The sequence below is a fragment of the Patella vulgata genome, chromosome 4 (assembly GCF_932274485.2).
Source record: "Patella vulgata chromosome 4, xgPatVulg1.2, whole genome shotgun sequence".
In the NCBI taxonomy this organism is placed as follows: domain Eukaryota; kingdom Metazoa; phylum Mollusca; class Gastropoda; family Patellidae; genus Patella; species Patella vulgata.
Genome location: NC_065882.2, coordinates 30,422,879 through 30,440,692, shown reverse-complemented (window position 1 = coordinate 30,440,692; position 17,814 = coordinate 30,422,879). Strand labels below are relative to the sequence as shown.

The following is a 17,814-nucleotide window of genomic DNA, read 5'->3' as shown; positions in this document are numbered from 1 at the left end:
TGTGTTCTGCAAAATAGCTGTGACAGCCACTTCCTATCAAGGTATTTTCGAAATCCATGCGGTCACTGCATGTGCTAAAATTTAGGCTGAAATAACAAATGGCGGGTATGGGGAGAGTTGGGCCACTCGGGGGTGGGAGGGTTGGACCATGGCCCAACTCTCCCCACATAGTGTCCCGACTCTCCCATCACTTACATTTATCGAATAATCTATGCTCTCGGGTCTATTACTTTGACTAGGGGGATAGGCCATTGCATGCATGTGTCTGAGGTAAAGTGAATATAGATATGATTAATTCATTTATATATTAAATATTTGATCTAATTAAGGATTAGTAGGCTGCAGAATTACTGTCAGATTTGTCGATAATTGTTATGTCTTTTGAGATATTTCTTTTAATTTTTCCAGATGCCACGAAAATATCAAAGAAAATCAAATCGAGGTGCCCCAGAAGATGTTCTACGAAGAGCAATGGAGCAAGTAAGGGGAGGATTTAGCATCCGTGCAGCAGCCAAGGACTTTGATATAGCAAGAATGACTCTTACGAGATACATAAACAAGCATGATGATGAAAATGAACAAAATGATGACAAAAATGATGTGTTTGGCTATAGGAACTGTCAACTGAAAAATATGATTTTTACTCAAGAGATGGAAACTGACCTGGCAGGACACATTAAGACGTTAGCTGAACAATTTCACGGTATGACTAGAAACAAATGTCGTGCCCTGATTGTAGAATATGCTTTAAAAAACAGTCTGATTGTGCCAAATTCCTGGAAAGAAAATGGAATGACTGGCGAACACTTTTGGATAAGAAAGAAACCACCTGGCAATCAGAACACCAGAGGCAACATCGCTTGCTAGGGCTAGTGCCTTCAACCGGTATACTGTGGGCAAATTTTTTGACAACCTCGGAACTGTTATGGACCTGCACAAGTTTGAATGTCAAGATATCTATAACGTTGATGAGACGGGATGCACAACGGTGTCGGCTCCTGAAAATGTTGTAGCTGGTAAAGGAGTGAAGCAAGTAGGGTCAATCACATCTGCTGAAAGGGGACAACTTGTCACTGCCATGTATGGAATCAGTGCAGCTGGTAGTGTCGTTCCCCCAATGCTGATATTCCCGCGAAAAAACGTCCGTGAGCACTTCACCAAAAGTGGGCGGCCATGGTGTATAGGGGGTGCGAATTCCAGTGGTTGGGTCAATGAGGACTTGTTTCTTGACTACCTGAATCATTTCATTCGACAAACGCGATGCAGCCAGGAAAAGAAGGTTCTTCTTATCTTAGATAACCACAAGGCCCATATTTCTCTTGCTGCCATTGACTTGGCTAAGCAAAATGGAGTAGTCTTACTGACAATGCCATCGCATACGAGTCATAGGCTTCAGCCTCTCGATGTGTGTTGTTTTAAACCCTTTAAGACGGCATATGTTCGAGCTATGGTAACTGGATGAGATCAAATCCTGGTAAAACAATTACCATTTATGAAATACCCGAATTTGTTGCCCATGCTCAATTGCATGGCCTCACCGCAAAAAACATTTTATCAGGGTTTCAGAGTACCGGCATCTTTCCTTACAACCGGGATTTGTTCGACGAAACAGAATTTTCCCCCGCTGCAGTTACCGATCGAGATCTTCCACAGGAGTTGGAAAAAAATGATCCAGTTCCTACTGAACAACTACCAACTCCCCAGTCAGAATCAGGAACTACACCAACACCGGTGCCCCAGCCAGAACCTAGTTTTTCTGCAACACGAGCCCTGCAGCCAGGGCTCAGTTCTACTGCAACACCAGCCTGTGAGCCAGAATCAAGTTCCTTTGCAACCACGGCCTTTGAGCCAGAGCTCAGTTCTACTGAATCACCAGTCCGGCAGCCAGAATCAAGTTCTATTGCTTCCTCGGCTCAGTCTCGGGAGCCAGAGCCAAGTTCAATTGCAACACCAGTCCGAAAGCCAGAAGCCAGTTCTACTGCAGCGCCAGCGTTGACTCAGCCAGGGCCAAGTAACCATTATGTATCACCTGCTGATATTGTTCCACTTCCAAGAGCTGGTCCACGAAAGGCTACCAACAGAGGTCGCAAAAGAGGGGACACAAAGATACTAACTGATACTCCAGTGCGTAACAGCATAGCAGACGCACTAGCTGCAAGGCACGCTAAAAAACGAAAGATAAATCCACCAGTCAAACAAGGGGGTAAAAAGTCCTTATTCAAAACCCGAGCAAGGAAATCTCCTACTGCATCATCTTCATCAGAGAGCGACACTGAAGATGTGCCATTCATGGAAAGTAGTGAAAGCGATGCTGATGAGCCAGATTATGAGGTCGTTGAAGGTGATTTTGCTGTTGTAAAGTTTGTGTCTGCCAAATCACGCATTGTGCATTATATTGCACGTGTTGATATTATCGATGGAGACGAGTGTGAAGGTGTTTTCTTGCAACGAGAATTTAACCGTAATCAGACCATGCCCACATTTATGATCAATAATAAAGATGAAGGGGCATTCCCTAAAACTGATATAGTTAAGAAGCTACCTGACCCTATACAGCTTGGTGGCACAGCCCATCGACTAGGAAAATTGACATTTCCGTATGACTTTACACGATGGGATTTCCACTCGTCCTCTATTGAGCCTTTTATGAATTTCGTCTCTTTATTGAGCCTATGCTGTTCTAAATACTTAATATTGTTTTTTTATCAGTTTTGAATTAAATTGTTCACATTTTCCTTCACTGGGTTTGTTGTTATATATCTGTCCCAAGTCTCCCATTCAGTGGCCCAACTGTCCTCAGCTATGGCCCAAGTCTCCCGGGATATGGCCCAACTCTCACCACTCCCAGGGAGGGTTGAGCCGGGATGACACCTTTTATAAATCACCTTCCCTACCCACACGCGTGCCTTCAGTCGGAATCAGCTGACAAATAGTGTATATGATGGTTTGTACTTGTCATAACCTCAGGAACCAGCACTCTGCCATGAATAGAGAGAACACAATACGTCAAAATGTAAAAAGTGGCCCAACTCTCCCAAGCCTCCCCTACTTTGAATGCATACGGCTTCTGTATCTCTTATTTGAAATTAAAGCAGCAACGATGTAGTAATACCGGACTTCCTTGATGTGTTTCCTTTGTGATCGTAAAATAAAACTAGAGGTTAGTTTGTTTCTACAGCTTTACTATTAAACTGCTTGCAAGGCTTCTATGTTCCATGTTCTCAATAAAGCATTGATGATAGCTGCTAGGAATATCAGGGTGAGTTCTGCTCAATTCACTCAACATGCTGTTGTATAACCCCCTAATTTCTGCACGTTATAGACTGACCTAGGCATTCATTTCCTTTCCAAATATGGAATATGCACCCCTATTCTCCCCAAACCAGGGGGAAAACTTTACCTTATTTGGTCTATCAACCACATGTCATAAACAGATACAATTTGATGGATATTTTGACAATGGTAAGAATTTTACCAAAACATCACTGTTTTTCTTTAATATATATATAAAAATATCATTCATCTTCATTCATATGTAGGATTTGACTCTATAGAATGTAATATCCAATAATGAGTTAAAGGACCAAAGTATTACATTGACCGACCTTCTAGAGACACATGGACAGAAGCTCTAGAACTAGACCTGCCAAGTTTGGTAACTAATTCACCCGATGCCAACTTAAAGATTGCAATTCATAGTCAACGATTCGCATGAACCGACCTTCTAGAGACACATGGACAGAAGCTCTAGAACTAGACCTGCCAAGTTTGGTAACTAATTCACCCGATGCCAACTTAAAGATTGCAATTCATAGTCAACGATTCGCATGAACCTGAACCAATTGCATACTTGACACTCCAGTCCCTGAAATCGTCAATAAAGAAGAATTGTTAGCAGAAGAATTGTACAGTCCATAATTGAAATCCAGGTCTATCAGAAATCAAATAAAATATTCCTGTTAAAACCTTTACAAACTGATGATTGTATATAGATATTCAAGAAATATATGAATTGTTTGACAAGATGATACAAGTAATACATTTTCACCCGCTAAACTCAACCATCCGCGAAAAACTGGATGGTTATGGTTCCAACGCGACCATATTGGATTTATAGTAATTATTGGACGTATGTTTTTCTGATTCTTTGGTAGCACTTACCTATCTACCCATAATACATTTATACCCCCCAAACCCATCCATGCCTGAGATATTGGAGTTTTAAGGTGCCAATGGTAGCCATATTGGATTTATGCTAATTGTTAACCGTATGAAGTTATGTAGTCAGAAGGAAGTCACCTGGCATTGTTTTTCGAGTTCTTTGGTTACACTTCCCTATCTACTCGTAATACATTTACATCCCCCAAATTCAACCATTTCCGAGATATCAGAGTTTTAAGTTTCAATGGCAGCCATATTGGATTTATGCAAATTGTTGGCTGTATGACGGTATGAGGTAACAGGGACGTCATTTCGCTTTGTTTTTCTGAGCCATCTGTACCACTTTCCTATCTACCCTTAATACATTTACACCCTCCAAACTCAACCATACCCGAGATATTGGAGTTGGAGTTGGCGGCCATGTTGGATTTATGCTAATTACTCGAAAACCTATCTTTTTATTTTGAGCGATTTTTGTTTGGGGGACCTTCAGCGACCCCTCCACCAGATTCCATCGAGAAAAATTCTGTTGAAATTTGTTCTAGGTATCAACTCCATATGAACATATAATCGGACAAGATAAAAAAAAAGCATGATTTCTCGTACAATTATAGAGGGCCACAAGACAATAGGTTAGGTCCGATATGCGAGAAAATCAAACTGAGATCTTTGGTACATAATCATATATATTAAGTTTTTTCAAAATCGGATACAAATCGTAACCTCTAGAGGGACCACAACCTTCGATCCGATTATCAAGAAATTCGAACTCAGGGTGTAACAGTTTTTAAAATCAGATATAAACTTTGATTTCTTGAGGGTCCACAAGCAGGGGCGACTCAATCGTTAATATACGTCCACTTGAAAATGTGGGCGTACAAAAATAGCTGACCATGGTTTTTGGAAGACTAAACAACCGATTCCACAGAAATGATATTGAAGACTTTATATAAAATGAGCTTTTTATTTTAGAAATTAAAATGTTGTCATTTGATATTCCGAATGGCCGGTTCATAGTTGTCAACGCTTATGTAATTTATAACAGGGCAATAATGCTACTCAAGATGGACATGTTGTTTAGATCAACATACCAAGCAATTAAAATCAGAGAACCAGACCAAACCCAAACATCCAAAATTTAGCACTTTTTCCTAGTTAGTCCTAGCACTGTATACTGTAAGGATAGCAACTATTTATTTTGGTGCATGTCCCGACCCCCAGGGTTGTGGATGTGGTACCACACCCACATTTTTGTTAGTTTTTATCAGTAAATACTCTACAGGTTGCAATAATTTACAGATTTTGTTCAAATTCAGCATATCAATCATTTCAATAACAGGGCGATACCTATTTATAATGTTCCATTTCCAACCCCCAGGGGCAGAGCCACACCCAATTTTTGTATTTATCATCTACAGGCTGCAATTCTGAATGGACCATCTTGGAACTTTGCATATTTATTCCTTATACTGTAAAGACAGTAACTATTTATTTTGGTGCATGCACCGACCCCCTGGGGCAGTGTCACACCCTCTTTTTTGTTTCTTGTCATATTACAGCCATTTCATATTTCATTCTCTTCATTTTAAAAAGTACCATATTAATCAAAGCAGGAATGTGGACGTATATTGTAGCGTTAGCGATGCTCTTGTTGTTAATATTTGGCAAAACAAACCCAACGCCTAGCATTCTTTGCCTCTTGTCATATTAGTCATTGCAGCTATTGTAAGACTTTTGCTAGAATTTTTGCTCTTATAATTAATGATGGCATTATATTGTATTAATTAATTGTACTAAATGTGCACTAAGATATCAGTGACAGATGGGTATATAAAAAAGAGTTATAGAACCAAAACATAGCTGGTTCTATGTGTCAACAACATGTTACCAGATTACATGTGATTGGAAATTTACCTATTGCATCATTTGGTTTAAGTGACCAATCTCATATCAGTAATTGCACAGGTTCAGGGTCATGAATAGCCTAGTCTGTGCGTGATGTCCATAGGTCCTATAAAAGAAATCATGGCAAACTTTTAAGCCAGATTTCATTGGATTCCGGAGAGATTACCATCTGAGTTCCTAGGCAGCAGACAGATTCTGGAAGGGAAAAGATGTAACAATTTCTATCAGCAGACTCGCCCAGTATTTGAGAATGACTTTAGTATTGTAATCTGTACTATGCTTGTATCTATGTATCCGGCTATGATATATAAAATGTAGAAACGAACTGTTGCATTGTTATTCCGGGTAAGACAAACGTGTTAACTAACTGAGATAGACAAGAAGAAGTAAATACACAACCTGAAGGGGAAGCAAAGACTAGATGATCACAAGGCTACTAAGATATGTAGTAAGAAAAGAGATGCATGGGTCATACGTAGGATGTGGTGACCGGATTTGGTTCCCCCGCTCTCCACGTCTGACAAAAGACCCATGGTGCTACACTATTTCATATTTCATTCTCTTCATTTTTATACGCCCGCATGGAAATGTGTACCAATATTGCCGTGCCCTTGTCCGTCTTTTGTCCGTTTGTCCGTTGGTCCATCCGTCCGTCCGCCGTCCACAATTTTTTGTGAACGCTCTAGCTCCAAAAGTTATTATCCGGTTATTTTAAAATTGATTTACGTGGTTTACATTAGTTAGATGAATAAGCCTATAAAATATTTAAAATTTCTGTATGTTACGGCTAGAGTTATGGCCCTTGTCATTCTATCTGTTTGAAATTGATATGCATCATTTAAATTAGTGCAACGAAGATACCTATTGAATTATTGAATTACAGCAATTTACGTTAATACGCTGTGAGTTATGGCCCTTGTTTCACTTTGTTGTACCTTGTGACTGCTCTAACAACAAAAGTTATTATCTGATCTGTGTGAAATTTATATGTATCGTTTAAATTAGTAAAACGAACAAGCCTATATAGATTCAGCAAATTTCCCTTAATTACATCTAGAGTTATGGCCCTTGTTTCACATTGTTGAATCTTGTGAACGCTTGAACAACAAAAGTTATAACCTAATCTGTATGAAATTACTTCTAGAGTTATGGCCCTTGTTTTACTTTGTTGAACCTTGTGAACGTTCGAACGACAAAAGTTATTATCCGATCTGTATGAAATTGATATGCATTATTTGAATTAGTAAAACAAAAAAGCCTGTCGAATTTCAACAATTTCTGTAGATTACTTCCAGAGTTACGGCCCTTGTTTTAGTTTTTAGAACCTTGTGAACCCTCAAACGACGAAAATTATAATGTCATCTGTATGAAATTGTCTAGTGTAGCACAAATTATAAATTTCCTCGATTCTGATTGGTCGAAAAGTGTAGTCGAATGGACAATAAACCCCCTCTAAATTATCAAGGCGAATTACTGCGTATAAATATAACAGTGTACTTTTTTTCATTTTTGTGCTCAATGATCTTCCTCAACTCAAATCTTTATTGGCAAATATCTTTAAGGAATTCTGCACACATGACTATCACACCATTTTCAAACATCATCTTTTATGAAATCACATTTCTGAAATACATAAAACAGTAGAAAATCAGTCATAAATTAATTAAAACCGTTTTCAGGTATCCAAATATATTCGTAACTAGGCCTATGTTTTCTTTTTTGGTAGGCGAGCTTCACTCACCAATTTTTATTAATCAGGTGGTGGATTTCTTTTAAAAATCATGCTTTCAAAATCTGACTAGCATGATCTACCTAATAATAAGTCATTAGTCACAAGGAATCGCTTGAGAATACAATATGAGGGAGTCGAATATAGCAGCTGAAAAATAGGCCTAGGCCTAATCATTATCATTGCCAAAATTGTCATTTGTTGACAACACGTCAGAACAGCTACATAGCAACCATTGGCATCTTGGACTAGACATCATTGTCGTGGTTTATATGGTATTTTAGAGGATGAAAGTATGAACTTCAATTGTGTAAAGAAGAACTAGCTACAACATTGTGATAACAGTCTGCAAAATAAAAGGCTGGAAACTTACATGAAACTCCCGAAGCGAAGTCATTTTTGTTGCCAAGAGTTACTCCTCTTTTAGTCTCGAATAGCAGGGCGGAATTATTTCAGTCACGTTGACACTTGTCTCGAAATACCACAATAATACTAATTTCTTGTTCAGGAAGTGTTTATCTCCTAATTAAATGCCCCTAATTACCTACAAAAGAAAAAATATACGACAACTCTTGTCGACCGCTCGGACGATTTAGCTGCTGTGGGCGTATGTTTTGTTGCCTGGCAACCTATCTTTGAAATTGTTACGATCAAGAGATAACTTCTTTATCAAGGGTTTGATAAGAGGCAGCAGTAATGGTGCAAAACAAGACACACACTTTTTAAGAATCCAAGTTGGAACTGTGTCTAGTGCACATGACTTTGTTGTTGTCGAGGTCATTAACTTCTTAACATGTTCGAGGGAAACAGTTTTGAAATAAAATGTGTTAGTTGGTTCAGAGACAGGGCTAACAGTCTGTAGGATGGTAAAATGATGGAGTAAATTGGTCTCAAATTTTTTTAATTTTAGAATCAAAGTATTCAGAGAATAATTCAGGCAGATCATCTATGTATGAAATTTATATGCATCATTTAAATTTGTGAACAGAGGTCTATTGAATTTCAGCAATTTCCGTCAATAATTTCTAGAGTTATGGCGGTTGTGAACCTTGTGAATGTTTGAATGACAAAAGTGATCATCTAATCTGTATGAAATTTATATGCATTGTTTAAATTAGTAAAACGAAAAAGCCTGTCAAATTTCAACAATTTCTGTAGATTACTTCCAGAGTTGAGGCCCTTGTTTCAGTTTGTAGAATCTTGTGAACCCTCAAACGACAAAATTTATAATCTGATCTGTATGGAACTGTCATGTAAAGGCCCCCAATTACCTACAAAGGAATAAATATGCAACAACACTTATCGACCGCTCGGACGATTTAGCTGCTGTGGCCGTATGTTTTGTTGCCTGGCAACCTATCTTAAAAAGTACCATATCAATGAAAGCAGTGTTAGTGATGCTCTAGTTGATTGTATTTATTGTTAAATTGTAGATGCTTATAGTGAAATGAGGTATGCTGCTTATCGTACAGCCATTAAGATGAGACATCTACAAAAAAGACTTGGCTGTGAGTCAAATCTTATTTATTGATCTATTTATCTATCTATCGTGCCTCAGCCAATCAATGCTTTGAATTCCATAACCATATAAGGCATTGCATAGTACGAAAGATTAAATTTGGTCTGAAACCTGTACAATTTTTTTGTACATAAATAACTACAAGACCTGATAATATGTAAAGTCTGTGATGCCTTTTGACAAATGATTTAAAAGCTATTGATGTAATTTGAAAATACTTTTTTATATGCCCATATGGAAATGTGGTTGTATATTGTCGTCACCCCCATCTTGTCCATCCATCACCCACAATTTCTTGTGAACACTCTACCTACAGACTACATTTATAATCTTATTTTGAAATTGATATATGTTGTTTACACTAGTGAGATGAAGAATCCTATTTAATTTTAATAATTTCCATTAATTTCTTCTGAAGTTATGGCCCTTATTTCACTTTGAAATGTGGACGTATATTGCCGATCCCCCCCCCCCCCCCCCCCCCCCCGTCCGTCAGTCTGTCGGTCCGTCCGTCCATCGTCCACAATTTCTTGTGAACGCTCTAACGCCAAAAGTTATCCTCCAATTGTTTTAAAATTGATATATGTTGTTTACATTAGTGAGATGAAGAAGCCTATTGAATTTCAATAATTTCCGTTTATTACGTCTAGAGTTATGGCCCTTGTTTCACTTTGTTCAATCTTGTGAACGCTTGAACAACAAAAGTTAACATACGATCTTTGTGAAATTTATATCCATTATTTAAATTAGTGAAACGAAGAAGCCTATTGAATTTCAGCAATTTCTGTTTATTACATCTAGAGTTATGGCCCTTGTTTCACTTTATTGAACCTTGTGAACGCTCGTAACACCAAAAGTTATCATCCGATCTTTCTGAAGTTCATATGCATTGTTTAGATTACTGAAACGAAGAAGCCTATTGAATTTCGGCAATTCCCGTTTCTTCTGTCTAGACTTATGGCCCTTGTTTCACTTTAATGAACCTTGTGAACGCTCTAACACCAAAAGTTATCATCCGATCTTTCTGAAATTTATATGCATTATTTAGATTACTGGAACGAAGAAGCCTATTGAATTTCGGCAATTTCCGTTTATTACGTCTAGAGTTATGGCCCTTGTTTCACTTTATTGATCTCTGTGAATGCTCTCACGTCAAAAGTTATCATCTGATCTTTCTGAAATCTATATGCATTATTTAGATTGCTGATTGAAGAAGCCTATTGAATTTCAGCAATTCCCGTTTATTACGTCTAGAGTTATGGCCCTTGTTTCACTATATTGATCCTTGTGAACACTCTAACGTCGAAAGTTAACATCCGATCTTTCTGAAATTTATATGCATTTAGATTACTGAAACAGAGAAGCCTACTGAATTACAGCAATTTCCATTTATTACGTCTAGAGTTGTGGCCCTTGTTTCACTTTATTGAACCTTGTTAACGCTCCAACGCCAAAAGTTATAATTCGATCTTTGTGAAATTTATATGCAGTATTTAGATTAGTGAAACGGAGAAGCCTATTGAATTTCAGCAATTTCCGATTATTACGGGGGGGGGGGGGGGGGGGGGGGATTATGGCTGAATGGTTAGCGTGCGCGTGCTGTATCATAAAGTCTGTCATTGAGTCGACTGGTGTGGTTTCGAATCCCCGGTTGTACGTGACAAGGAGTAGGGTAGCCTGTCCAACCTCGTGGGTTTTCTCCGGGTCCTCCGGTTTCCTCCCACTGCTAAAGACCCCTATGCGCAAGAGAATTATTGAAATAGAATTAAACCATTTGTTAGTCCCGAAATGACCTAGTTTGTGTCGAGTGGACGTTAAACCCCATTTCTCTCTCCCTCTCTCTCTCCGTTTATTACGTCTAGAGTTAAGGCCCTTGTTTCACTTTATTGATCCTTGTGAACGCTCTAACGCAAAAAGTTATCACCCGATCTTTGTGATTTATATGCATGATTTAAATTAGTGAAACGAAAAAGCCTATTGAATTTCAGCAATTTACAATGATTACTTCTAGAGTTATTTCCCTTGTTTCACTTTGTTAAACCTTGTTAATTCTCGATTGATGATAGTTATCATCCGATATGTATGAAATTTATATGCATCATTTAAATTTGTGAAACAGATCAATTGAATTTCAGCAGTTTCCGTCAATAATTTCCAGAGTTATGGCAGTTGTGAACGTTTGAATGACAAAAGTGATCATGTGATCTGTATGAAATTTATATGTATTATTTAAATTAGTAAAACGAAAAAGCCTGTCAAATTTCGACAATTTCTGCAGATTACTTCCAGAGGACCCTTGTTTCAGTTTGTAGAACCTTGTTAACCCTCAAACAACAAAATTTATAATCTGATCTGTATGGAACTGTCTTGTAAAGGCCCCCAATTACCTACAAAGGAATAAATATGCGACAACCCTTGACGACCGCTCGGACAATTTAGCTGCTGTGGGCGTATGTTTTGTTGCCTGGCAACCTATCTTTTCTAGAGATATGGCCCTTGTTTTATTTTGTTATCATCCGATCTCTGTATGAAATTTAGATGCATTCTTTGAATTAGTAAAACGAAAAAGTCTTGTCAAATTTCAAAATTTGATGTAAATTATTTCCAGAGTTAAGGCCCTTGTTTCAGTTTGTAGAACCTCGTGAACCCTCAAACGACAAAAATTATAAACTGACCTGTATGAAATTGTCTTGTAAATGCCCCAAATTACCTACAAATGAATAAATGTGTGACAACCTTTGTCAACCTCTCGGATGATTTAGCTGCTGTGGGCGTATGATTCATTGCCGTGCAACCTATCTTTTTAATTATCGAATATTTTTTTGACTACTTCTGGTTTACAGATCATTGTCAGAATAGTTTTAACACAAGAAACTTACATTGAGTAGTTTTTTTTAAAAAAATAGAAAATAGGAGTGCATTTTCAGTAATTTAACAATTTTTTATACGCCCACATTTTCATGTGGACATATATTGTTATCAGATTTTGACGAAACTTGAAATATAGGTTTATCTCTAAAAGATCTTGGTTGCTTTCGATATTGGCATGTATAGGATCGAAACCTCATGGATTATGGCCCATGATTGTACGAAAAATCATGTTTTTAGCTTGTGAACCCTATAGAGGTCACAATTTAAATTCTATTTTGAAGAAACTTGAAATGTAACTTTATAACCCAAAGATCTCGGTTCCTTACGAAATCGCACATATCGGACCTTAACTTCCTGAATTATGGCCCCTGATTGTACCAAAAATCGTGTTTTTAGCTTGTGGACCCTATAGAGGTCATAATTTTTATCCGATTTAAAAAAACGTATTATTATATCACCGTTACACCGTAAGGATGGCTGAGTTCGAATTTCGTGAAAATCGGCCCAAAATTGACAGACGAAATGGCCGCCGTTCGTTCTCTAATAGCGTAAAAATATGGTATATCAAGGTTGTGGTCACTATAGAGGTCACAATTTTTATCCGATTTTGTTGAAACTTGAAATATAAGTTTATAACCCAAAAATCTTGGTTCCTGTCGATATTCGCGCATATCGGACTGTAACTTCCTGAATTATGGCCCCTGATTGTACGAAAAATCGCGTTTTTAGCTTGTAGACCCTATAGAGGTCATAATTTTTATCCGATTTAAAAAAAACGTATTATTATATCACCGTTACACCCTAAGGATGGTTAAGTTCGAATTTCGTAAAAATAGGACCAAAATTGACAGACAAAATGGCCGCCGTTCGTTCTCAAATAGCGTAAAAATATGGTATATCAAGGTTGTGGACACTATAGAGGTCACAATTTTTATCCGATTTTGTTGAAACTTGAAATGTAAGTTTATAACCCAAAGATCTCGGTTCCTTTCGATATTCACGCATATCGAATTGTAATTTCCTGAATTATGGCCCTTGATTGTAGGAAAAATCACTTTCTTGTTAGCTTGTTCTCTATCCATCTCTCGAAAATGTGGGCGTATCCTGCCTGGCAGCCGCTGGTTAGCTTGTGGACCCTATAGAGGTCATAATTTTTATCCGATTTAAAAACACGTTTGAATAAATCAAACCCTAAGGATGGTTAAGTTCGAATTTCGTAAAAATAGGACCAAAACTGACAGATAAAATGGCTGTCCCTCGTACTCAAATAGCCTAAAAATATGGTATATCAAAGTTGTGGACGCTCAAGAGGTCACAATTTTCTTCTGATTTTGATGAAACTTGAAATGTAAGTTTATAATCCAAAGATCTCGGTTCCTTTCAATATTCGCGCATATCGGACTGTAACTTCCTGAATTATGGCCCCTGATTGTACAAAAAATCGCATTTTTAGCTTGTGGACCCTATAGTGGTCATAATTTTTATGCGATTTAAAAAAACGTTTGAATATATCACTGTTACACTCTAAGGATGGTTGAGTTCGAATTTTGTAAAAATTGGACCAAAACTGACAGACAAAATGACCACCTCTCGTACTAAAATAGCGTAAAAAAAATGATATATCAAGGTTGTGGACTCTCTAGAGGTCACAATTTTCTTCTGATTTTTATGAAACTTAAAATGTAAGTTTATAACCCAAAGATCTTGGTTCCTTTCGATATTCACACATATCGAACCGTAACTTCCTGAATTATGGCTCCTGATTGTACGAAAAATCACGTTTTTAGCTTGTGGACCCTATAGAGGTTATAATTTTTATCCGATTTCAAAAAACGTTTGAATATATCGCCTTTACACCCTTAGGATGGTTGCGTTTGAATTTCGTGAAAATCGGACCAAAACTGACAGACAAAATGGCCACCCCTCGTACTCAAATAGCATAAAAATATGATATATCATGGTTGTGGACTCTCTAGAGGTCACAATTTTCTTCTGATTTTGATGAAACTTGAAATGTAAGTTTATAACCCAAAGAACTCTGTTCCTTTGGATATTCGCACATATTGGACCATAACTTCTGGAATTATGGCCCCTGATTGTACGAAAAATCACGTTTTTAGCTTGTGGACCCTATAGAGGTAATAATTTTTATCCTATTTAAAAAAACGTTTGAATATATCGCCTTTACACCCTTATTGCGTTTGAATTTCGTGAAAATCGGACCAAAACTGACAGACAAAATGGCCACCCCTCGTACTCAAATAGCATAAAAATATGATATATCAAACCCTAAGGATGGTTAAGTTCGAATTTCGTAAAAATAAGACCAAAACTGACAGATAAAATGGCTGTCCGTTATACTCAAATAGCATAAAAATATGGTATATCAAGGTTGTGGACTCTCTAGAGGTCTCAATTTTCTTCTGATTTTGATGAAACTTGAAATGTAAGTTTATTACCCAAAGATCTCGGTTCCTTTCGATATTTGCACATATTGGACTGTAACTTCCTGAATTAGGGCACCGGATTGTACGAAAAATCGCTTTTTGTTTAGCTTGTTCTCTATCCATCTTTTGCAAAATGTGGGCGTATCCTGCCTGGCTGCCGCTGGTCAACTTTTTTCAAAGAATGAGACCCTTTTGGAACCTTTATATCATTTCGAGGCTTTTATATTTGGATTCACACGAATCACACCCAAGAGACCAATATGACTCTGAGTAACAGAAGTTTAAGAAAAGAAATAAAAGTAGTTTTCGAGATAAAAGAGTCTGAATAGGCTCCAAAAAGAAAAATACTAGATTTTCGGCATCCCATAATCTATTGCCTAACCATCAAATTGAGATCATTTTCCTGTCATAAGATTGTCCATCATTCGAGCTATCCACTGACAGGTTAGTTGTCTTGATCCAGTGAAACCTGGTGTAGAAATAACGCGTTTTGCAAGAGCACCATTTTTTTTACTTTTTTTACCGGTTCTTTTAAAATCGGACAGAAACTGCTGGGTAAAATGGCAGCCTCTCGTTCGCAAATAGTGTCAAAATATTGTGTATCAGGCAGTGATGGGATTTTACCCGTATATTCCGGATTTGTCCGAATCTTTTTTCGAAACGCCCAAAATTGTCTGACTGGGAATATGCCCAATCGGACATCAAGACATGGTGAATAATATTCAAATTCCAAAATCAATATAGTGTACTGAGTGTATAACTACCGTGCAACCCGATTATCATTGATAATAGGCTGGATTGATGAGGTAATTAAGTGATCGACTATTTATCGTGTTATATCGTCTACACACCTACCTTGATTAACTACTATTCTGCCTTGATTGGCTGACTTAATCCTTTGTCGGACAATTCATCAAATCAATCCTGAACAGAATTCATTACTTCTCCTTTGTCGGATGATATATCAATCCAATAAGAGTGATTATAAACTTAATCTGATTAACCCGTGATTTCTCCATTGTCTCACGTTTTAATCTCCTTTGTGTCGGACAATAACACGTAGAAATTAGTCATATAACACATATCCTGATAGTCTATAACACCTCAAATCAACATACATTGTATCCGATAACTTGTCTGTGATATATTTTCGGTGGAAGCCGAAGTTAAATAAAGATATTTCACACACACGCATATGACGTTTATATAGTTCAGTAATTAAAATGAAAGTACAAAATCTCGCGAGACACGTGAAATTAAGAGATGTATACGTGCCGAATCCAATACGCCTGATGTCCGAGAAAAGATTCTATTTTGATGGCATATTGTCGGATTTATGATCATATTTTGAAGGGGGTTTATGTCTTTAAATAAATAAATAAACACGCTAAGAAATGTTGACGAATATTTCGATTGGAATGACGTAAGTAGTTAATTGTTTTAGACGATAGCGCGTGCTACAGTCGAATGCAATTATTTAGCAGTTGGTGTCACTCGCTCCTTTTATTAGAGCTTCGTTAACTACGGTTTACGGCCAAATAAATTTCGGGATGTCATTTTTTTACCTTCCGTATATAAATCGAAACGGAGTATCAGACAAATGTCGGACTTTGCTGAAAAATATACCGACGTATGACCCGAAAAATACGGTAATTTTTGGGGAGTTTGAAACAGATCGGCAGCAGTCGGCACGCTGCCATTCTATAGTATTACGATGTCATGTAATTTTGTAGGAATATTATTGACATAAATTTGAATACCGTACGGGTTTTAAACATGAAATATAATGAGGTGCACCTATTTTTTTTTACATATGAATTTGAATATATTTTGTTGACACGTGATTCTTAATTGTGTTTTGAAAACGTCTGCTTAAATTACGATAAGAGTTATGCCCCTTTATTTTCGGGAAAAAATGTCCGACAAGAAATTTTTTGAAATCCCATCACTGGTATCAGGGTTGTGGACCCTCTAGAGATCACAATTTTGATCCCATTTCGATGAAACTTGAAATACAGATTTATAACCCAAAGATCTTGGCTCCTGAATTATGGCCCTTGATTGTACGTAAAGTCACGTTTTTAGCTTGTTGTTCCTCTAGAGGTCACAATTTTTATCCTATTTAAAAAAAACATTGAATATATCACCTTTACACCCTACTGATGTTTGACTTCAAATTTGGTGAAAATCTGACCGAAACTGCTGGACAAAATGCCCGCCACTCGTTCCCAAATAGTATAAAAATATGGTATATCAAGGTTGTGGACCCTCTAGAGGCCACGATTTTGATCCGATTTTGATGGAACTTGAAACATATCTTTATCACGTTTTTACCTTGTGGTCCCTCTAGAGGTCACAATTATTATCCGATTTAAAAAAACCTTTACACCTTTAAGTTTCATGAAAATCGGACCAAAATTGCCAGACAAAATGGCCGCTCCTCGTACCCAAATAGTGTAAACATCTGGTATATCAAAGTTGTGGACCCTCTAGAGGCAACAATTTTGATCCGATTTTCATGAAACTTGAAATGCAAGTTTATAACCCAAAGATCTTATTTTTTTTTAATATTCGCGCATATCAAATTGTAACTTCCTGAATTATGGCCTCTGGTTGTATGAAAAAAGGCGTTTTTAGCTTGTGGTACCTCTAGAGGTCACAATTATTATTAGGGAAAAACATTTGAATATATCACCGTTACACCATAATGTTTGTTGGCGTCGAAATTCGTGAAAATCAGGCCAAAACTGCTGGACAAAATGGCCGCCCCTCGTACGCAAATAGTGTAAACATCTGGTAAATCAAGGTTGTGGACCCTCTAGAGGTCACAATTTTGATCCGATTTTGATGAAAGTTGAAAGACATGTTTATAACTCAAAGATCTTGGTTCCATTCGATATTCGCGCGTATCGGATTGTATCTTCCTGAATTATGGCTCTTGAATGTACCAAAGATCGCGTTTTTTTCTTGTGGTCCCTCTAGAGGTCACAATTATTATCCAATATATCACCGTTACACCGTAACTTCCTGGAATATGGCTCCTGATTCTTCGAAAAATCGCATTTTTAGCATGCAGATTCTCAAGAGGTCACAATTTTTTTTTTTCGATTTTAAAAACCATTTAAATATATCACCATTCCACCATAATGAAGGTTGAATTCGAATTTCGGGAAAATCGAAAT

At 37.4% G+C, this 17,814-nt stretch overlaps 1 protein-coding gene across 6 annotated transcripts in view; it reads left to right on the top strand.

Annotated features, from left to right (window-relative positions):
• The window catches only part of LOC126817146 (dystrophin), a 293,105-nt gene that overhangs the window by 118,002 nt on the left and 157,289 nt on the right, over positions 1-17,814 (top strand). For 5 of the 6 annotated variants that reach the window (XR_007678819.2, XR_008787851.1, XM_050543981.2 and 2 more), the window contains exon 4: positions 9,229-9,303. The exons of the other annotated variant lie outside the window; for it this stretch is intronic. Coding sequence is in view for 2 of the 5 variants with exons in the window: in XM_050543981.2 (XP_050399938.2) it covers positions 9,229-9,303 (75 nt within the window). In the remaining 3 variants the exon portion in view is untranslated. The remainder of the gene's footprint in view (positions 1-9,228; positions 9,304-17,814) is intronic. 6 annotated transcript variants of the gene reach the window in all.